The 23,697-nt window shown below is 46.6% G+C and overlaps 1 protein-coding gene across 1 annotated transcript in view; it reads right to left on the reverse strand.

Moving 5' to 3' along the window:
* LOC146188401 (uncharacterized) overlaps positions 1-23,697 on the reverse strand; it is an 87,728-nt gene that overhangs the window by 51,922 nt on the left and 12,109 nt on the right. The window contains exon 2 of the mRNA XM_084603103.1: positions 20,577-20,618. Coding sequence (XP_084459229.1) covers positions 20,577-20,618 — 42 coding nt within the window. The remainder of the gene's footprint in view (positions 1-20,576; positions 20,619-23,697) is intronic.

Consider the following 23,697-nt stretch of genomic DNA (forward strand, 5'->3'; position numbering starts at 1 on the left):
GCAAGACGGATCGTTTGCTGGGTGGCACGGTCGTGGCGATTCTGTCGGCGCAAGGGCAGAATGTCAACATGTCCGTACTTGGTTCCCAAGTGAGTCCCAACACATTAAGAACCTGACAGGTAGCCAAGAGGCTTTGCTCTATTTGAGCCCTGCTCAAAAATTCGACAAAGCTGCTCGCTGTTAGATGCCCATTTGTGCAACTTCATCGAGGCTGCTCCGAAAATTGCGTTTGATTTGTTGTACAAATTCAGTGCGGCCTGTTCGTTTTCGGCTCCCATCAGTATGTCGTCGACATAAAGGCTGCGTTTTAGTCGGCTTTCAGTGATCGGGAACTGCCCCTCTGCGCTCTTTAGGTGATGTTGGAGAGTGGCAGAGAGCAAGAACGGACTGGCAGTCGTTCCGAATGGGACTCTCCTTATACGCCATGTCAAGATTGGTGGAAGAGGGCCACCTGGCTCAGGCTTCTTTTCGAACCACAAGAAACGCAAAGAATATCTGTCGTCTGGTCTCACTGCAATTTGCAAAAAGGCCTGTTCGATGTCCGCTACTAGAGATACTTTGTGCCTGCGGAAGTTTAGCAGCATGCCTACGAGGTCAGCCGTTAAATTTGGTCCACTTTCGAGATTGTCGTTTAGAGATTTTGCTGACCTATCGTGGGATAAGGCGTCCAAAACCACGCGCAGCTTGTGAGCCTCGCGGATGACAGCCTGATGCGGCATGTGGTATGCGGGGCTTGCGCCACTGTCATTTGTTTCAACCAATTCCGCCATATCAAGTGCGCTGTACTGCCTTATAGCCACGTCATACTCATCTAGTAGCTCTGGGGATCTTTGAAGACGTCTTGTGAGCTGATGTAGGCGCTTTAGGGCAACCTCCCTGTTATCTTCCAAAGCTGTCACAGGTTTCCATGGAAGGGCCACCTCATGACGAGCCTCCTTCATCTACACGGTGTCATCAAAAAACTCCACGACAGCATTGGTTACAGTTTTGATTCATTTTCATTTATCCCAATCGATTCTAAGGTCCTGAATTTCGTTAGTATGTCCGTTGCGCTTCTTTCCGTGACCGATGTTCGCAGGGCAACCGTTTGCATGCAATAGGGTCCTTCGTCCATGCCATGAACTGGTCCCTAAATGGTCCAACCTACAGCTGTCTCAACTGCTCTCAGTCTATTGCCGATCTTGGTGGATCGGCCGGTCGTCAGATCCCAAATGTGGTCGTATCCTATGAGAAGCCCAATATCTCCAGGCCCTCCGTCGTTGCTGAAATCGGCGAGCTCATAACCGAACGTTCTCAGCCTGTCCATCAATGCCACGGGTGGTTTGGGGATATGCTGATCGCAAATGACGTCTGTCTCCAGAACCTCTAGTTTGCATGTTTTTCCTTTTTAGTTTTAATTTTGACCAATACTCTCCTGAACACTCGTTCTTCTTGGTGACCGCCAAAGACAGGGACGGTTAGCAGTTCTTCACCAAGAAATTTTCATCCCAGTCTTTTTGATGATTCAGATGTCAGGTGCGAGCGTTGGCTTCCGCCGTCGAAAAGTACTCGCAGTTGCGCCCAGGCCGTTAGGCCCCCGCAATTAGCTGACGCCGTTTGAAGCAGGACAGTTTTCGCGGGAGCGGATTCTGTTCCTGCTGCAACTTCAAGGCTAACTTGCGCGTTGGTGACTCCGCTAGTGGCATCCCTCTGGAGCGCTACCGCATAGGACGGATCACAAATTGCAGTCGCGTGCTTCTTCCTGCACTTCATGCATTTTAGGAGCACATTACAATTCCTTGATGCCCTTTTCGCGTGCATTTGAAGCACCTCCCTGCCGCTGGCAGGCGCCGTTTCCTTTCCTCCACGTTTTGTTTGGCATCGCATTCCTGTGCCAGATGCTCCTCGGCGTTACAAAAGAAGCAACTTTCCTTGGTTGTGTTTTGATCCAAGGTTGCTGCGGTTGGTAAGGGCTTATGCGATTTCCAAGGTGGGTTCGCCTGATCTTTTCTGATTTCTTTAGAGTTTTTGGCCATACCCATGCTTTTTAAGGCAGCCAAATTTTCTCGACTCTCGACTTCGATTTTGAGGAAAGAAATGAGTCGTGAAAAGGACGTCACCGTACCTTTGACACTTGCGTTTGAGCTTTCTGAAGCGTCGTCGGTCGATTAGGCGTTCCCGCCCATGGAACTAGTTGTCTCGATGACACATTTGCGGCTGTAGTCGAGTAAGATGTCCGTTGGCAGTGCTCGTTGCATAATCGGCATGAGAAGCGTGGTGTAGGAGTCCTGCGTTAGCCCAGTGTCTCCAAACCCTTGATGTGTGCAGCCAGGGTGTCGTAGAGGCGGCGAAGTCCGCGTACATTGTCTGAGGAACAAACTGGCTGGACGTCAACAAGCTTTTTCATGTGCTCTTGAATTAGGAGCTCTTCGTTTCCAAAGCGTTTCTTGAGGAGCTCTACGGCGTCGCTGTAGCACCGTGCCGTCGATGGAAGTCCGGCGAGTGCTGCGGCGGCGTCCCCGGTGACAGATGCCTTGAGGTAGTGGAACGTGTCGACAGATGAAAGTTCTTCGTTTTTGTCTACAACTTGTTCGAATACCTTCCAGAAGGCCTGCCAGTCATTTCGCCGTCCGGTGAATTTTGTGAGCTCGAGCTTTGGCAGCTTGACCCTAATCTTCGAGGTGGTCGTTGTCTGGGTGGCATTATACTCCCGCTGAGTCGATGATCTTCCAGTCGGGTTTGAGATGCACTGTTGCAGCTTGGCCAAGGCGGTTACGATTCGATCGTTGTACTGAAAAACTTGTTCGTACTCCGTCTCGGCCTGCTCATCATCCAGTGACTCCTCGAGCTGACTGTTCACAGCGTTTAGTTCAGCATGAAGAGACGCTAGTCGAGCGTGCATGACGTTAGCATCGCTCTGCGTTAGCTCATCGAGTCGCTCAATACATTCCTTTGTAACTTTGGTGACTTGACTGCGCAGTACCTTTCGTTTTTTGAAGAGGCGCTCCATCGTTGAACCGGCGTTGCTGAGGATCACGGAAATTCAGATAACCAGGGGATGAGACGACTTCATGCGGCAGCGTTCGGTAGACTTCTTGTCCGTTGCGATGAAAGGCCGCAATGAGGTGAATATCCACGGTTCGTTGATCTAAATTTCTTCTCCGCTTTCTTCCCGGGTTTCGGCACCAAGTTTTATCTGATATGTCTAATCGTTCGTTAATACTTTGTCGTTAGGAAGAAAAGCAAACAATTGATTGATTGATTGAATGTCCTTTATTGAATTGGAAGGCTCATGGCCATGGACGGGGATAAAGGGGAGTAGACAGAATCTTCATTGTTTAGGTCGTCACTCGAATCACATTGCTCTAACCAGGCCACTAAGCGAGCCATACTTGGCAAATATCATCTGTGTGTTTGCATCAGTTTCTAGAAGGGAACGGTAGTTCAGGCGGTAGGGTTCGATCTCGGGGCGTCCAGTAGAAAAAGCAGGGCATTCCCAAAGTAACTGAGATATGCCGCCGCAGGTTAGAGTCGTACAGTGGGGGCACGTAATCATTTTCTCCTTATACTGACGCCAGCGGGCCATAATACGTGGCGTGTAAGCCGCATGGGCGATGAGCTTATTCAAAAACACTTCTTGACTTCGGGTGAGGTGGGTTCTTCTCGTAAAAGGTGGGTCTGGTGTGGCCACCTGCTTGCGATGCTGACTGAGGCTACGAAGACTGGTCCGAGTATAGTGCATAAGGGCAAGAGAGCAAACGATTGAACAAACAAAAACTGAATTTACTGGTAATAGAAAAGGGAGCACATTCAAACGCGTCCGTTTCGCACCAAGTTCGTTTAGCGACTACTCGCCACTGTGTGCCACTCCCGTCTTCTTCATTGTCCCCGCTCTCCCCGTCCTCGCCCCGAAGCCCCTCTTTACTCCCTTTCCACTTTCACTCCCACCTTACCCCCTTCCCTTACGGCGCGATTGCTGTGTCCACAGAAAACAAGTGAGACAGTTACCGCGCCTTTCCCTTCCTATAAATAAATCAGTGAGGGGGGCCTTCCAGGAATGGCGAGCGCCTGGTGCGACCCAGGGGCTCGAGCGGCGTCCTTTTCGAAGGGGCCAGGAGGTCATAAATTAGACCACCCGAGTGTCCGAAAGAGCGTGGGTGGTAGGTCGAGTGTCCCCCTGCGTGGACGACCGTTCTTTCGCGAACAACGTTCACGACAGTGGCTAGCAAAGCACGTCATTGTCTCACCCCCCCCCGCGACGCTTCTTCGAAGGAACGCGGCAGGTAACGGAGTCGTTGGACAGACCGCGTCTCACCCGTTTCGGGCAGCAGCTACGGCGACGAGCATTTTTGTTTGTCCATGTAGACCGTGGGATATAGAGAAAGGAGGACGAACACTAATAGGGAGTTGTTGTTAACCCTCGAGTGGATAGAGTGTGCAGGATGCATGCTGCATTTTTATTTTAAAGAATTCAGGACCTGGGTTCGAGATTACGGCCATCCCAGAAGGTTGGGCCTCTTTTATCAACGGGTTTGATTGGCTGCGTAATGTTGAGGCGGACCATGTGAAGCAACCGCCCTCATGTCTTTGTTGTTGCCATGAAAAGGAGGGCATCAGACCCGGTTGAGCGGTTCTGTTCAGTCGAGCACAAGCTGGCGCCTTCGTGCTCGGCACGTAGCTTTCCTCTGTCTGAGATAAGTGGTTCTCTGTGTGGGATGTTTTGTGCTTGTGATGTACCTTTTTGCTAGGGCAGTGGTAGCTCTGTGTGCGGCCACCCATGTAAATTCAGTTGTCTTTTGTCTATATAATCTCCGATTATATCTTTCCTCTTCGTTCAACATCAGGAGTGCCTGACTTGTCATATTTCTTCGTCTGCCGAATCACCCTTCTTAACCTTCGGAAGGCTACATCTATTCACGACTATTAGTATGGTATTCTTTTTGTTACATTGTTATGATATTATTAGTTCAGTAATTTCACGCGAATCCTTCCCACGCCTCTCTTCGCCTGCCCCTGCAGCTTAAAAGTGACGCGAAGTTTTGAATGTTGTTCTCACGAAAACGTTCGCTAATATTCAGCATTTGATTATCGCCCGCATGAGTACCAGCATACCTCTACAATTCATTATCTCGTGTACTCTTAAAAACGGAATGTATTGACAAGCGGTTTTTATCGTTTACCGTAGTACTACGTTCGCAATGCTTAACCATGTGAAAGTGAGATAATTTTCTTCATCACCTATGCGAAAATCTCGAAGGTAAGGTACACAATAAGCTGATTTTTTTTTACTTTGCTAATGTGCATGGAAATATACTTTCCACGCACGTATTTCTGTACGTTTCTTGTTTAAACTCTCATTCTCACTTCTTTACGTAAGTAAGTGGATACTTGACTCTTAGCTTCAAATCAGACCTCATTATTAAACAAATGTAGCCTATTTGCCATCTTCTAGCTCATGATCTGAATGTGTACCCTTCGGTTAGTTTTGTTGTTAACTTTTTTAAATAACTACCAATAAATTCGGTTCACATATGGTTGTTTGCTAATGGCTGTAGTGTTTAGTGATCTGCCACACCCTTGACTTGCAATCCCTGCGATATAACACACAGTAGGGTAAAAAACTGGTTCAATGACCAGCTGATGACACTGAGCATAAATATGCATTATAAATAAATGAATTTTATTTCTGCCTCAAAGATATATGGACAGAGGAGCTGCAGAAAAAAACTAAAAATACAGCTTGACAAAGCCCCCATTTTACAGGTAACAGCAGAAGACAAACAACGACTCAACTTCTGGTGTCGTATAAACGAAACAAAAGAACAAAAATGCAATGCTATACATCGCAAGAGCACTTCAAGCGTACTGAGTAAACACAGGGATGAAAAGATTGTTATTGCATATCACACTCTCATACATAAAATATAAGATACAGAAGCCAATACTTATTTTGACACAACTGAGGATGAAAATTGTTCGGAGCTACCTTCTATATACATCCTACGCAATACCTTATGAGTACAAGTGAATAAGTGAAAATGTGCAGATGCGTTCAGAAGGGAAGGGAGTGTGAATTGCAAACGTTCTTGCCCGGAGTTTAGGCGTGCTGTTGGCACCATCCATTGTTCGGGTTGTCTGAAAGGGTAATTTGTGGTCTTCTCTTGCAAGTTTGCCAATCGTCGAATATGGTTTGTACCATTTTTTATTTCTGTCTTTTAAGAAATGCTCAACCGGTATCAGTATAATTCATAGATTTGGACCACACCGGCTGCAAGAAAGAGACCTTTGCTGGGTGACCTATAGCTAACATTGAAGGCGTAGCGAAGGACCCTTTCCTGCAACATGTGTATTTTGTGAAGACAAGAATGTGTTGCAGTTATCCATACAAGATGACAATAATTTACGTGAGAATAAAAAAGTGCGTTATAAAGAATTAGGTTGAGTGACGTCGGAAGAATGTGCCGTCTGCAACCAATCATGCCCAATACTCCAGCCAGTTGTTTGACAACGTGATTTACATGGTGTTCCCATGACATGGTTGAAGAAAATATAACTCCAAGGCATTTAAAATGATTAACTATTTCTATAGGCCGAGAGTTATATAGAATATAACTGTGAGTAGAAACCGGCTTGTTTTTCGGGCGAAATATCACGGCTTTTGTCTTCTTTTCATTCACGCGCATATCAATAGATTAAGCGAATACATCTCCTAAAAATATTTCTGTGATCCCCACCAGTTCTGATACATCATCTCTAACCTTCCTATTGTCATTGTTAAATAAAGGACAGCTTTACCAGAGTCCTTCAATACCGCTTTAAGGTCGTGAAACGTCTTTGCCACTATATGGAAAAGCTTGGAACTCTGCCCAGAGTTCCGGCGCTGGCCTGAATCGTAGTGCATGTTTGTGCAGGCAGCGGAGCGCGCTGCGGTGTCTGGGCGAGAAGCGTCACGTTTAAATATGCGGATGTAGCGTGTAAAGTTTCGCACCGGCATAATAACCGAAATTTGCGCGTATGCGTATGCGCTTGTCTTCCCAACGCCTTTTGTTTTGTGAAGGTTGCCGCCAACGTGAGTGATGGGCTGCCACTGCGGCTGTGGAAGAAACGACTGAAAGGTCTCGATTTCTATTTTCGGTTCCATGTAGACAAAGACTGAGGTGCTCCAACCACCGAAAACAATTTGCTGACCTCTGATTTCACTTATTTATTTTATTTGCAAGTACTGTTAGCCCTTGAGGGCTGTTACAGGGTGGGCAATGTACATTCAAGCAGTACAACAAATTTCCAACTCTTTCTCAAAAGTTTCTAAAGAACAAGTTTTTTCAAATACGCTTCGGTCAAGGTTGTTTCATTCAATGATTGTTTTAGGCAGAAACGAAAATTTAAATACATCAACTCTTGGCACATACGACATCACTGCAAAGGAATGATTAGTGCGAGATGACAGTCTCCCGGGCGGCCGCAAGTACAAGCCGGAATCCAAATTGAGTTTATTGTTAAGCGTTGGTGCGAAATATGTCGGCGCCATGCATATCATGCGGAACAAAAGTTCCTAAGGAATGGGGAATTTGTGACTTTGAAAAGCTCCCTAAATGGATGCCTAGCTGCAGCTCTTCCGAAAGCATGACAAGGGCCCCCCCGATATTTAACGATGACAAAACTGCATCATCAGTCTCTTTAAAAGCGGCGCCATATTCCACTATTTCTCAAATGACGCCTACAAATGTTTCACTTGCAAAAAATGCCTTGGAGATGTTGTGCATGTTAAATGCTCATGCAGCGCAGGCGGAATGTCGACAGTTACAGTTGTCGACTTAGAAACACTCATAGCTTATATGTTTTGCAGGAAGTAGTGGGAATACATACATTGCTTATGCTTAAGACAAAATATGGTCATAAGGCTGCAGAACTTAAACGCTTTGTTGTAAAGAATAGAGACCGAAGATGCAAATAAAGTTGACAGGTGTTTAAAAAGACAAATTACGTACGGCGGCCTTAAAAGCACATAGGTTAGTAATTTCGACTGGCTACTTTCATGGAAAAGTGATTAAAAAGATTAGGATGCTGGGCGCGAGAGAATAACAATGTATTGTGTGAAACTGAGTAACGACTACTTTTTAGAGATTATCAATGCTGCCAGAAGTGTATCTACGGGCCGCAGTTAGTAGCTGTCTCTTAGATATTGGATTGCTATAGTAGATTTTATGAAAGGCATAGACGAGCAATTCTTCCGCGAGGGCATATGTATCGAATTACCTTTATGCCTTGTTTATTATTGCCGCTAAGCGCTGCAAAATTTGTTCGCGCTCGAAAACCTGTGATATGCAGCTTCACGGTACTGCGAAGCGAGTTGCTACCAGATTCCAGAATTATCTTGATCGGTCAAAGCTATACCTTACTGCTTCCCCATTGTTACAGATTGCTGTCGCTATTGGCAGTTTGACTAGATAACGCCTCGCCAAATTTGAACACTAGAGTGGCAGGCATGCAGTTCTTCAGAGACCGCCAATAGCTATCGGCTCCGCCGAGTGGGCGTTTTTGTCGGTGTCAGTCAGCCCAATAAAGTGCTCTTTGTAAACCATTGACTGCTGTCCTTCAGTATTGTCGTCACCCCTATGTCAGAGTAAGATTACATTCATTCTATATGAGGTGCTGGATGTTGTATTTTGCACATACAACATACAACGAAGGCAGTAAAGCATAAAACATAACTTACATTTCCATGATAAACACCATTGTACGCTGGAGTAACGGTAGCTAAGAGCACCCAAATTCAAAACGGTGTTATGGAATCGGGGTTTGAGCATTTAACAATAGTATGTCGTAGCACTTTGTCTTTAGATGCAGTAAAATTATGACGGGAAAATGACAAACTTATGCCCGCCAAAATGCATAATCACAAACAAAAAATAATAATAAGTGAAAATGCTCCTTGCTGTGCAACTATTACGTGCTAAATCGAATGCACTGAGCTCTTAAACGTCAGTGCTCAAATGCCACGCACAGCAACGAAATAGTGCTTTTTTTTTAGTGTTCGTGGGAAACATTCTCATGACCTTTTTTATGAACCATCCAGCAAATTCCAAGGTTGGGCAGTGGTCAGCTTGCTGCATGGTGACGCGACGCAGTGATTTGTGTTCAGTTCGACCGACCACATACCAGGCAGGACAAACCATCACCCCAATGTTGGTACTGTATTTCAAATGTTCGGTCCAGAATAGGACCAGTGCATTACCGTCACAATACCAATATTTGACCGACGGTTGCGCCGCCTGGCATATGAGGACGAAGGAAGAGCAAACGGAGCGCAGTAGGAAGGTAATGTGTGCTGTCTATTACCATGGCTTTGTCTTACAGTCCACTGCTCTGCGGTCCCTAGTATGTTGTAGGATAATGAACACACCACACCCATTGGCAATTTTTCAGTGTTCCATTAAAGGCACCACAAACCTCAAGTCACATGATCAAGATTAATAAGCCAGGCGTGCCTCTGCTGGCAGCGACTTCTTCATATCAGCGTCATGTAGAATACGATTACAAATGTACACGGGTACACCGATCAGAAGACCTCGGCTTCAATTTCTCACAACGAAATAAAAGCAAGAAATATTATAGCAAGAATTTAGGGGCAACCGCACCGTACAACAAAGGAGCGGCCGACTCCTTATGGCCCCCCGATCAGCGTCCGCGATCTGGACTTCGGCAGGCGTTTCGGGGCGATTAATGGCATCTAATAACTCTGGCTTTATTATTATCCTACATTCAATCTGGATGCTTTAAACTCTTCATCTTCCGCTAAAAAGGAAAGGAGATTTTTAAACTATGATTTCTTCCTCTCTCTTCAGCTTGTGAAGCAGCCGTGTACAAACATTAGGTAGATCTGACTGCGTGTACGCATCTCAGGTATTGTCTTCCTTTGCAACCATACCTATTCAACTCTACGAATCAAGTTACGTCAGAGAAATAAGTTTTATTTTGGTAGCGGATTTTTAAATTTTTACCTACGCTGGCTCTCTTGAAATTATACTGTGTTGCTGGACAGTTTGCGCCAACTTCCTGAATGAACAGTGCAAATAAGAAAAGGCACGGAAGGAATAGACACACACGTGCGCATAGTAAGAACCATCCTTGCTTAACGCATAGGCGTATAAGTACTCAAGGACAGGTGCGCAGAAAACATAAAGAGGAGATTCAACATCAACACCAAAAACACAACATTAATAGACTCGTCAATTACGAGTTAATTGAGCCAACTCGTGGCACAACAAAAATATTGAAAGTTTGCTTGCACATGAAGCCCCTTTGCGTGAGATAAGTGCTTAAAAACTGTCTTTTGTGCATTTTCCGGAGTAACGTCCAAATTGTGCCCTGATCATAAAGAGGAACACCGTCTTTACACAAATTAAGGAACACTGCCATCAAGAAACAATGCGTGTTCTCTGATGTGGCCTTTGATGAATCACTTCGGCGGACCTACATGCAATGCCCCGCAAGAAACAAGCACGTGCTAACCTACCTGAGTGCAGGAGGTATCAAAATGCATTAAATTTCTTTTGCTGCACATGACCCTACGAATTCCAAAAAAGTTTACTTTCCTGCACAGACGCGGCAGTTTGTGTGGGGCGCTATACATGACGTACCCTTACTCTCCGTGCGACACGCTCAAGCTTATGGGAATCCTGATGAACATATAAAACTGCTGCGCTCTTTCGCCTATCTTCGAATTTTATTTCTGTTAGGCCTGCACAGTTACGGCATAATCTACGTAACCATTCCACGAAACTAAACAGAAGGAATTCTCGAAACCCAGCTAACATCAACCGCTCCGTGTGAGTGTGGAAAATGTTGTGCACCTGGTGTTTGCAGGAACTGGTGACGGCATTCTTGAAGGTTTCAAAGCAACTTTTCTTTTTGAGGCCTCGGAATTGCAAGAAGCTCTATCGTGCATGGGGCTGGTAGTAGCCTACAGAGGTGCTTGCTTTTGGCGATAACTGTTATATGTCGGGAACGTATAAGGTTATCTTTAAGTAAGTCTTTAATCAGAGGCAAAAAGAAAGATTTCCCTCTGCGTACCGGCATCCTCTTGCCTCACTAGCACAGATTATTAAAGCATGCGCTGAGTGGCCTTGACATGGTGAACGGAGGACCCATGTGACTGCTAGATATGTACGTTCACGCAAGCACCTGCTCTGGTGCTACAATTGTCGTACATGAGTCTGCTCTGCTACCTCTACTCCGGGTGCTGTTTGGACGTGTTTTTGTTATCAATGTTTGAGAAGGTCAGTACACCGCTCCTGCAGTGCGCAGGGTGTGAGTGAGAACTGAGAGTGAGGTGGGTCGGTGAAGTAAGCGATCGAGTTGTGGAACTGTTCAGTTCTTTGGAGCAATGGGGGTTAGAAAGAATCATTTAATAGCAATTTAGTTATTTGATAATATAGCTATTAGGTCCTTCCATCTAGTAATTTGAGCGTGAAGTGTTTTCTTTAGGATATGTTTTTGAACAAATCATTTCTTATCAATATTGAAATCATCATATTATCATTAAAATCACAGTCCAAAGTCCTCACTCTAGCTCATTTTGCATTACATTGCTAGTATTTTTGCTTTAGAAAAGGTTTGTTTTACGCATGAAATGTGTTTAGCACTCGTTGAAAGCTGCCGTGAGGGGCCGTTGAAATAAACGAAGAGCAAAATTCCGGGCACATATTCTCCTTCGCCAGGGCACATAAACATGAACATGTGGGCGCCGCACGCTATATGATTTCACGAGGCGTCAGCTGCTCGAAACGCATTCAGAAGTTTGGAATCGACACTTTCGATGTTTCTTGCCGTAAGTTCACCGTGTTTCATTCCTTAACATACCGATATATAGAGGCTTGAAGAGTATTCTAACCCTTACTTCTCTTGCGTTCTTTTCATGCCGGCGTCTCTGATTGGCCGCGTTATGCATCTGCATCGTATTGCGCTTCACTGTCGCCGTTGTCAGAGCACCGTAAGCCGAGCAATGGAACCTAATGAAATAGCAGGCACGTAGCTTGTTCCGAAAACTGAGAAGTTATACGCCACGGCAGAAGCCTGCTCGCCTTTCCCTGCAATGCCATGATTATGCGGCTTTAAATAAGGAGACAAGACCGCCTCTGACCGGAACTGCCTACATAAGTTTACACAATTGCAGGCAATCTCTGACGTGACGCGAGAATCCTACGAGATGCGACTCAGTGCGTTGCCTTTTCTAGCAGGAAGAAGAAACTCTTTTACTCTATGTTATTTTTAGGTGGTTTCGGGGCAAGAGCCTTCCACGTGAACCTCGTCGATCACTAATAAATGGTCGGTTGCCCTTAGTACAAAGCTCCGCTGGCCCCTGCCGACCGTTGATCTCACCGTACCAGACTTTGTTGGCGCTCGTGCGGTCGCTGTATTGCAGTCTCCCATTCCTCGGCACTCAGATTTTGTATTTGCGAAGCCGCATCTATATTTTGCAGACTTATGAGGGTATATAGTCTGGGTTTTTCGTCACAACAGGGACATATGGCCACGTATATCATAGGGTTCATTTGGTTAATATGGGCATCAATACATCTTGTAATTGTCTCCAAATAACAGATTCCTGTCTGGTCGCCGATCGGTGTGGTAGGAATACCGCATTCTTCGGCCTCTATAGTTTTTCTGGCATGGCCGAGTATTATTTGGGTGCTGCAGCAAGTTCTGTTCTCTCGCCGGATCCTGGGAAAATATTACATCATCGAGCTACACTGCTCGCTTCTTTGTTCCCTGCTACCCGTGTGTGCCCTTGTATTCACATATTTTGTGTGTGGCCTTCTCGTTTCCTTCTTGCTGGTGTTTGATTGTGTCGCTGGCATCGAGGAGTATACGAATCGTCTTACGACCTATCCTCCCACTCGTCTAATTTCGGTAGGCAGTTTGAGAATCCGCGAGTATTGTCAGCGACCGCCCGGTTCTAAATCGCTCCGTCACCGCTAGGGCAACAGCTACTTTCTGCGCCTCTGCTACCATATAGACGCGCTGTTCATTTCGTTTAGAGACGAATAGATCGTCGTCACCCCTAAAAGTTTGGTGTATCCTCTCCAGGACACGTATGCATACATAATCGTGTCTTGAGAAGCATATGAGTTTGCAATACGTTCGGCCCTCGCTTCTCTTCTGCCTCGCTAGAGGTTGGAGCGTCCGTGCGGTTGATGCTCCGGCTGTACCATGCATTATGTATGGGATTTCTTCGGTACATCTTACCTGCGCTTGGAAATGTCAGGAAAACCAACTTAGGAATTCTACAGATCATTCAAACTCAAGCTCTGCGAACCTGACTGGAATCGCCGAAATGTGCCTCTACGGCTGCTACCATTTTGATTGCTCAGGAGCATCCTATATCTACCTACCTAGCAGTTGACGCAATGAGGGCACATTTCTGACACATCACCCTAGTTCCCTGTCATCATTTGGCCAGTCTTCCTATTACCAGGCCGCGTACATCGTTTACAGAGACCGTTGATGCGCATCGCGCTATTCTGCCGTCCCACTTTACAACCGCATCTAGACCGTCCTTTCCACTATGGAGCCTACATAACCCACACATGCTTCTTTCAATACCCGGCATCAGGAAGAAGGTCGAGCTATCGCCTACAGAACAAAAACAAATCACTCTTGAATACTTCCATGAGTACCATGCAAATCGTATGCACGTCTACACCGACGGTTCAGTGAATGCCGTGAGTTCTTTAGGCTCCATGGTCATACCCGCAACCCCTACAGAAATAAAAGTTAGGAAAATTCACCGTACTTCTTCAACAGCCGCAGAACTAACCGCTTTAGGTGTCGCTATTAGGCATATCAGTCAGCAAAGCCCTCAACGATGGTCTATTTTCACCGATTCAAAAGCAGCTCTGCAAGCCTTAAAAGCGGCTCTGCGCCGTGGAGCCCATGAACAACTCGCCGCGGAAATACGACTACTTCATTACTATACATTAACTGGAGGACATGACATTATCTACCAATGGCTTCCAGGACACATTCGGCATAGCGGAGAATCTCCGGGCTGACGGGGTGTCACGAACAGTCCACCAAGGCGGCGATTGTGTGTTGATTTCATTTTCCAGGGCAGACTCAGCGGGCAGGCTTCGCGCATTTGAGCGGGAACACACGCTCTGCTTGTGCAATTCTGACCAGTGTGCGAACTGCCGTTTAAAATCCTTGGACCCTGACCTGAAGCTCCGGCTTCCACCTGGCCTACCCCGAGGTGAAGAAACTTTGCTGAGCCGCCTGTGAGTTGGTGTAGAATTTACAATATTTTATTCTTTTGTGATAGGTATGGCAAATAGCCCTGCATGCACCAACTGCGGGTGCGAAGAGACTATAGGCCACATTTTTTGTGAGTGCCCCATATACAGCGAGGAAAGACAATGCCTATGCCGTGCGCTGGAGCGTCTAGATGGACGCCCACTAAATGAAATTAAGATCCTATGTTCCAGGCCACGGCGATTGTGTGCGATGAATATGGGGCTCCGCTTTATGAAAAGCACAGAATTGATCGAAAGGCTATGATTTTTTTATGCTACGTGTAATGACTGTGACGTGATGTGATGCGACATGTTTGTGATGTAACTGTACTGTCATTACCAATTGCTCTCTAAGCCACAATTTTTATATTCATCTACCCCTCTCCCGCAGTGCAGAGTAGCAAGCCAGTTACTTTGCAGGTTAACCTCCCTGCCTTTCCTCCTCATATTCCTCCTCGTCCTAGAGGTTCGAGTCCACGTTTCACGGGATTGGAGACATCGAGGGACTTTCGAAGCTTGTCGAGGATTGTTTCTATCATCGCAGTTTCCTGCACCTGCTCGCGGTGTCCGAGCCTCTGCAAGAGCTAAGCTCATCCAGTCATTATCGGCAGCAAACTGAGTTTTTGCAACTGAAGCTGCACCTATCCTATGTAATGCTTCTGGAAGATATTTCGGAATGCAAGGTCCATGAGGTTTTCTGTAGACATGTTGCGCAGTAACCGCAGCGCTGCCCTCTAGGAAGAAGAGAAGCTTGTGGTGTAGTGTACTGTGTGCTACACCGATTTCGATACCGGCTTGTACTATCATGATGGAAAATAGCGCGAAAGTACACGAAGGACGGAAGGAAGAAAGACACGGACAAGCGCTAACTCGCAACTGCCTTATCTTAAACCATTGTGCTATGCACATAACGATGGCATTCTTGCATCATCGCGTGATTATGGGAGATCAATGGATTTCTGACTAGTTTCACTAATGTCGGCGTTACGCCAGTTCAGGGCAACGGCACAGTTACAAAGAAACACGATATGCACCATCGCGTAAAATGGGCTGGTGTTTAACTCCACCTAAACCAATTGAGATGTTACAAACCACTCTATAGCACGGTTTTGATTTCAGAGACTAGTAGAGGTGTTTAGGCCAGTTTTAAAAGGTCTTTAGCTGGTTCGGTTTCAGTGAAAGGAAAGCATCAGTATTTGTTGCATGCCTAATCAGAGACTTAAAATCAACTGCACAAATTTTGAGGTACATATGTTGTCGGGTTCGTACCTAGCACAACCAAGCCTATCACTTGGCTATAGCACTGATCCTAAATGGGAAGCGAAGTGGTATGACTACCACCCGGACCGGTCCACAAAAACGTACGTCAGCGGTGCGGTACGATTTTAAATGCGGACATTTTCTATTTCGAGCTATAATAAAAATCTTGCATTTGCACGTGTTCCTTTACGCCCCCCTCCAGCCCCATTCCCATTCCGCGCATCTTGCTTCGCGATGGTCATGAGAAGGAACTATCACAACGTAGCGTCTGCATGGTCATCTTCTCTTCGTTATTCTTCCCAAAGATTACCAGAGACTGTCCTATCGCTGCCTAAGATTCTGCTGCCTTATGCTTTCCATTTACTTTCTTTGGCGCAATGTACGTGTCTGAGCAATAAAACGCTTTTGGTGGGAATGCACGTATTTATGAGATCTAATCGGGCCTTCAAAATGTGCAACACTGACACATCATCTTTCTATTCGCGTCAGCCTATTACTAATGAAAGCAGGTATTAGGGTATTAAAATCATAAATAGTGACGAAGGTAAATAATAATAAATTGTAATAAAATATTACTGTATTATAATATGTGGGATAAAAGAAAAAATAAGTACAAAACATGACAACAAAACAAATAGAGCAATGCTTTCCTGCACACCATGTTGCCTGCATAGGCGCACCCCGCGATTGCTATGGCCCGTAATGCCACACTAGGATGGCGAGTGAGCCGGGTCATTCAAATCTCACGGCCAAAGAAGTGCGCCGTGTGAGGCGCCTGGAGTCGGAACTGCAGAGGCGACGCCGTAAACGTGAACAGATTCCATAATGCATACTGACGGGGGCTTCAGCTATACTACGGGCCGGGGTCGACGCCTCTGGTCCCTAGTCCAAGAGCTGCGCCTTACTACACACAACTTCCACACACCCCCGCGGATCGGCACCAGCGTCGGCATGGAAACCAGTCCGGACCTGACGCTCAGTCGCTTCCTCGGTGGCGTCACCTGGACAAGAACACACCACACACTGGGAAGCGATCACTACATCATTACCATATCGCTCCCTTTTAAACAATCCCGCTACACACATCACCCACAAGCTGATGAACTGGAAAGCCATCCGTGCATTGCGAAAGGACGACTCAAACACACCTATCACCGACATCGAAGAATTTGTAGAATCACTTATGACCGATGTCCAACACAATACCCGGCTAATTACAACCACACAGGATACCCTCACCCTAGATTCCCGCCTCGCCCACCTCTGGGAAGCGTACCGCAGCCTACTCGAGCGTTGAAAACGCAACAAGTTGAACAGAATGCTTAAAACGCGACTGGCCACACTGCAGATGCAGATACAACACCATGCAGAGGAGGTCTGCCACTCTAATTGGGGGAAAGTTTGCGACGTACTCGCCGGCAAACTGCCCACCAAGCGAGCTTGGCAACTTCTGAGACAACTCATACATCCCACACAGTCCAAATCCGCTACACAACACCATGTTAAACGCCTCGTACACACACACAACAGCGACCCGGACGCTCTCCTTGACACACTTCAGCGGACATACACCTCACCCGGCACATCTGACCCCATGCCCCACTACTCAGGAAAACTTAACCCGGAACTAGATGCTGATTTCGGAAGCGGAGGTAAGAGCGGCCCTCCTGACTTTCCGTACGAATTCAGCACCGGAACTTGACAAAATTTCCAATTCTATACTCCGCAATCTGGATGACAAATAAATGGCACAGATTACCGACTACTTCAACAAATGCTGGACGGAGGGCACCCTCCCCCAGTCTTGGCGACGCGCCAAAATAATATTTATACCAAAACCTTGTTAGGTTTTGGTATAAATATTACCCCTTAAACTAGAAAACCTGCGCCCAATCTTGCTCACCTCGTGTCTCGGGAAACGTTTCGAGCACGTGTCACTTGAGAGATTGACACTTCACATGGCGGACAACGACCTTTACCCACACAGCATGGTGGGCTTCCGCTCCCATCTCTTCGCTCAGGACGCCATGCTGCAGCTCACTCACGACATCTTCGACCCGGATATTCCGGGCCACACAAAGGCAGTCCTGGCTTTAGATCTGTCGAAAGCCCTTGATCGCGTCGAACATCAGGCGATCATGATTGCCCTTTCTCCCCTGAACATAGGTGTTCGGATGTACACTTACATTCAGGCTTTTTGAACGGACTGCATGACGGAGGTTCATTTTGGGCCCCTTGCCTCCCCACCCTACATCATCAGGAGCGTCGGTACTCCACAGGGGTGCGTCCTCTCTCCTTTCCTATTCAACGCCACCCTCATTCCCGTCGACCAGAAACTGTCCACAATACCTCATCTCAGACACACCCTTTATGCGGACATCACACTCTGGACCACACACGGTAGCAAATGCGACATAGAGGATACCTTACAAAGCGCCACATCACTCATACAAGAACACGCCCAGAGCATCGGACTCTCATACTCCCTAGAGAAGTCTGAGCTACTTATACTTCGCCCCACGACCCGCGGATGCCCCACCACGCCCATTGTCATTGAACTCGATGGTCTTCCCATCCAAGAGGTGAATATGCTCCGGGTTCCGGACTTCACATCCAGAAGACGGGCAAGAACACCTTAACTCTCAAGAAACGTAAGGCGCGATATCGCACCTCATCCGCCGAGTTTCGGGCCATAACAGAGGCATGAAGGAGAAATACCTATGTCGTCTAATTCACGCCTTCGTCGTCAGCCGTTTCTTATACAGAGCCCCCTATCTCCGACTCAACAGGCAGGAAACGGACGCCTTGGACGTCACGTTGCGCACGGCATTGAAGACGGCCCTACATCTCCCAATCAACACTTTCACAGAACGCCTTGTACAGCTGGCCTCCACAACACAATTGTGGAGGCTCATCGCCAAGCCCAATACTTGCGTCTCACCAAGACCTCCACCGGTCGCCATATTCTGGAAACTTTAGGCATTCACGTCCCAACGAATGACCCTACCCTCTTTCCTATACCTCGCCCCCTCCACCGAGACCTCATCAAGCCTCTCCCTCGCAACATGCACCCCCAGTAGCAAGAGCAATGCCGCCGAGCCCGAGCTAAGGCGCTCCACAAATACTACGGCTCCGAAACGGACGCCGTATGGGTGGACGCCTCATGCACGAATGAGGGAGCGGTACTGGCTATCACCAATTTCTTCCTGCAACCTCTTGCTTCTGTCCGCCTCACCTCGGTCACATCCTCGGAGGCCGCTGAGGAAGCAGCCATCGCCTACGCGCTTGCACACAAGGAAGCACGCTACATAATTTCTGACTCTAAAACTGCGATAAGAAATTTTGCACGTGGTAGAGTTACGTTTCTGCGTTCAGCATACTGAGCTCGCCCGCCGCCAACCCGCCCCGCTATGTGGAGCTGATATGGGTGCCTACGCGCTCCGGGAATCCCGGTAACGAGGCCGCCAATGCGTTAGCCAGAGGTTCTTTAAACCGGGCGCCGGCGGCCTCCGATCCGGGATTCTGGCGTGATCGCATGCACTCCTTCAGTGAGCTAACTCAGGCCTATCATGCCCAGCGACTTCTCTATCCCCCACCTCACCCATCTCTAGGTAACCACCACCAGATGCTCTGGTGACGACTCCAGACGTGCACCCTCCCGTCCCCTTATAGTGCGTCTCGTTACCACCACACCCTCACCGATCCCTCCTGCCCCCTTTGCAACAACCCCATCGCCCCCTCGCCCACATCCTGTTTCAATGCCCGGCGGATCCTCCCCCGCGGGGTCTAGAGCACCTTACCACCTGGGAGGATTGGAAGACCCTGCTGCACTCTGAGGACCCGGTTCGGCAGAAGATCGCCACAGACTGGGCTGCCGACGTCATGAACCATAGGAACATGAACGTTTCAGTGTAGTGGGGCAGTGCGGGGGCCCAGGAACATGCATGCTCTAAACTGCTCTGTTTATTTATAAAGTTATTACTACTACTTCCATAGTGTCTTGATATCCTACAGCACATGTGAATCGAAAATTTAGCAAAAAAAACACTGATGTAACGTTCAACCGAATTATTCTTTTGTATCCCACGTTCTATACGGTTTAACCTTATGAAATCCTGTTAATTGTTTATACCATTTTCGACAGAGTGGTTTTGTACTTGCTCTGTTTTTTATTTCTTTGTGCCCCACCAGCAGTACGATTAACGTAGGCTATTAATGCTTCAATTGAAAGCACGATGTCACTACTAGCCAGATTCTTAAGAACCGAAATTAAGAATAATACGAGTCAACCGGAATTACGAGTATCAGAACGGAGTGAAGGACTACGCTGATGCTGTACCCTTGATACGTTCAGTGATAACGAGAATTGGAGTTTAAAGTATATAGTGATAAGGGCTTCATGAATAAGGGTTTTCACCGCCTATTTTGAAGAATCTCAAGTACTGACTTATTTCATAGCCTCCAAATTTAACAGCCTTCCACTAATAATCTATCACAGCGTGCCCACAATGTTACATATTACGATCAAGTATTTTCTTGGTGCAAAAATTCAGTCTTACTGAGGCATGTTTGCCGTCATTCAATACAGCCTCAGGCATTTCACATAACATTGTCAGCTTTTAATCTCCAGTTCATAAATGCATATGGTTGTTCATGGATAATTGGTAATTCAAACTGTGGAGCCAGAGGACGCGACAGCACCGTAAAAAACTAAACCAGCGAGAAGCTGAAATTCTGTATGCATGTCTGCGTAACTTGGCGCTGGACATCAAATCTAGGTGCCCTTGCTAGTAGAGGATAAATAATATGCGAAATGTCTCGGTGCAACACAGGATTATAACTTTTCACTAAAAGACACAATCTTATACTTGATAAAGAAAACGTAGCCTGATGTTCCAACGTAGCTGCATCTGAATGGAATTAAGGGTCGCTTGGTTCCATACTCTGAGGAGAACACCGAGAATTTTTTCGTCTTATTATGTCTGTTTAGGATCGATACTTCATCGCACTTTTCATTTGTTGATGAAATGGAGGTTAAAAATTTACCTGTGAAGCTTGACAAGAGTATTCCGAGAAGGAGTGGCACATCTGTGGAAGGAAGGGTGATAGAAATATTGACTTTTGTTGAACAAGTTAAGTGCTTCGCGCCGAAAACTATAGAGTATACAACTGTAATTTCAAGGAAATGAATAGACACAGAATATCTTTGTAGCACATCCAATACATTATTTTATTCTTTTGCCATCCCTATACTTTCTGTTAGGAATTGCCTGAATCATTGAATACGCATGCAGTGAAACCAATTCGAGGATCATTGAGTTTTAGTTTTGTTGGTATGCCGTGATGCCATTAATCGCTTCCAGCTGCGGTTCCCAGTGATGATACTTGTTAGAATACATACTTTTATATTCGCTCTTACAACAATCACGTGCTTTGTAAATCTACTATGTCACCAGCACTCGTTAACATTCACTTGTAAGCTATCATTTTATATGAATGAGCAGCCGAAATAGATGTAAAGCCCCTTTAAGAAATGCTGTGAGAACGTGTCAGCATGGCCCAGGAGCAGTCTCGAAATAGTAACATTAGTTGGCCAATTTGGGCCTTTAAGGGGGTATCGTGATACCACACAACCGCTGATTAGTGAATTGCTGGCCATATAACCAGCGAGCTGTAGTCAAATAGAGACAAGCTTGTGAATTTCCTTTCGCGACAAGGACAAGAGATTTGAGGGAGAACACAGCCTTTAATGGTTTAGGTTTAGAGTCTTTTTTTTTTTTTTTTGGAACGCGATCGTGCAGACTTGCCGTTCTTGATATTTTTACCAATTAGCTTCGAAGTGTCTTAACATTTTACTGTGCGCAATGTCTGCCATAAACCAGTGACGTAGTGAACAGGATACCCAGAAAAAATGACAAGAACAAGAGGCGACACGGACACCACAACGAATAACACTACTAATCGTTAGCGCTTTTAACTTAGGGAAGAGCGGTATTTGAGGGCGGGATTCACATGCGCGTCGGAGAACGAATACGAAAGGCGGATGAGATGATCCGCTCGAAAAGCGTATGCATTCTACACTGAAACGCGTCTGAATAGGAACACATCAAATTCGCAATGTATATAGCACCGTCCGACGGCTCTTTTCTTCAATCTTCGGGTACCACTCGACAGCGCAAAAGCGTAACGCATTGGGAGCGGCGCACTACATCGAGTCACCCAGTAACTCCGCCGGCCAATCTTAGCAGCATATTGTTTACGCTGTTCGTTGACGGGCTGAAAGTAGACGATATAAGCTCAAAAGGCTTTGGATTTCGCAAGCTTACATCAACGACGCCCGTAAGCGCGAAGAACGACGGCGCACTATCTGCTTCTCCGTAATCGTTGCTAGGCCTAAATTACCCTGCATTGAAGCCGCAGCGGACGGCGCTTGGTAATAGATCAGCGAGGCGTTTTAGTAAATGGGCCACTCGATCTTGAAAGTTCTGTTGTCTCAACCCCACTTTTTTGTAATAAATAAAATTATTTACGGCGACGCCTTTTCTGTCGCTGGCGCGGACGAACGGAGCGAAAGACACGGCCGGCGCGGTGGCTTTTACAGCGGTGGGATAAGTACAATGGCGGTGGTCGCAAGGAAGATGGCTGTCTGGGCAAGAACTCAAGCGCACTTCACTGCAGTCTGTGTTTTCTTTTCAGGAACATGCTGAGTACACTTACTGAGAGTAATGTCAGTAAGAGCGAACACAGTGCAGTGTACCGCCAGCTTATCGGCGCCGGCACAGCAACAGACAATACGGTGGCCAGCGTCGCTCTGTGACGACATCAAGTGTTTCAACATGGTGGCTGTTGTCGGTGGGAGGCGCTTCGCGGTGTCAACTTCAACCATTGATTTCGAAATAAGGAATGCGTTTAGGGCGCCCAAATTTAGGAAATCTAATAATAAGATCCATTATGATCTGCCAGACATACAAAATTGTAACATATTTGATGATTGTGGCATCATCCCTTTAAATTCTATCCCCCTCCTCTTTGCAATTAACGCAGACCATAAGTTTGCCCCAAATTGTACTCCGCATTCGGAATACCACCTGAAACAATAACGCAAGAAATAGTGAAAATCGAACGGCAAGAAGTGTTGAACTACCCCATTTCACCGTTTCAAAAGCACCTGTAGAAACTTTCACCAGCTAACCACCGATAAGTAGTCATTGCTTAGAGCAGTGTTTGATTATCATAGGATTGCTCCATTTTTCCCCTAGCCCTCACCATATAACGGGAAGCTTAGAAAATTGTGCTATCAGTAATCTTTATAAAATTTCAGATCTGCAGCTAGATTACATTGCTCTGTCAGGATTACTATATGGACTCCACCGCTATATCGCTTATAATCGGATGCTTGCTTCTCGCGCACGCTGCCGAAATTGAAAGGTCACGCTTCCCAGTCGCAGAAATGCTTTGCTCAAAATTAGTACTTCCAAGAAATATAACGTCAGCTTTGTTTTTCGGTTGCTGTAGTTTTGCATTACGTAGCCACTCAAAGGTCCCTACCGCTATCCTCTGTTCCCATTTTTACCTATAGCTAAGACATGGTCAGATAGGCATGCACGCCTATCGCACCAAACCGGTCCTGTATTATCCCGTATAAATCTCACACCGGCGTGACCAGTCCTGTGTGTAGTTTAAAAAGGTTTATACCGGACACAACATGGCCGGTATGAATCTTAATCAGGACGGACAGATTCGGTAAGGAGCGAACAGCGGAGAGGCCATTTGTGGCATGCATCTCAAACTGGACATCCCGGTCCGATGTGAATCTGAAGCCGTATGGACCTTTGCGGCATAGAGCTCATATACTGGACAGACCATCGTTTGCCGTATGCCGCGAAGACTTCAAAACAGTATTTGGTGTTTTTTTAACAGCCGCTGGCATACAGGCTTATCACTCTGATTCTGGACCGCGTATTAGTTCCGTAATCTTTGTTAATGCTCGATGTCGCGAGTCACACCTTTATCAATTTTGTTGTAGCGCAAGATGCACCGAGATCTGTCTCGAAGGTTCCGGCCACTCGTGTGTCTTTCCACAATGTTCCAGCCCGTGCTGGTAGCTGTCGGCGACGTTATCTAGATTGCTCTGTGCAGCCTTTAAATTGAGCGTTGCCGAGTGTAA

The sequence above is a fragment of the Amblyomma maculatum genome, chromosome 5, assembly GCF_055883805.1.
Source record: "Amblyomma maculatum isolate TAMU_Amacu chromosome 5, ASM5588380v1, whole genome shotgun sequence".
In the NCBI taxonomy this organism is placed as follows: domain Eukaryota; kingdom Metazoa; phylum Arthropoda; class Arachnida; order Ixodida; family Ixodidae; genus Amblyomma; species Amblyomma maculatum.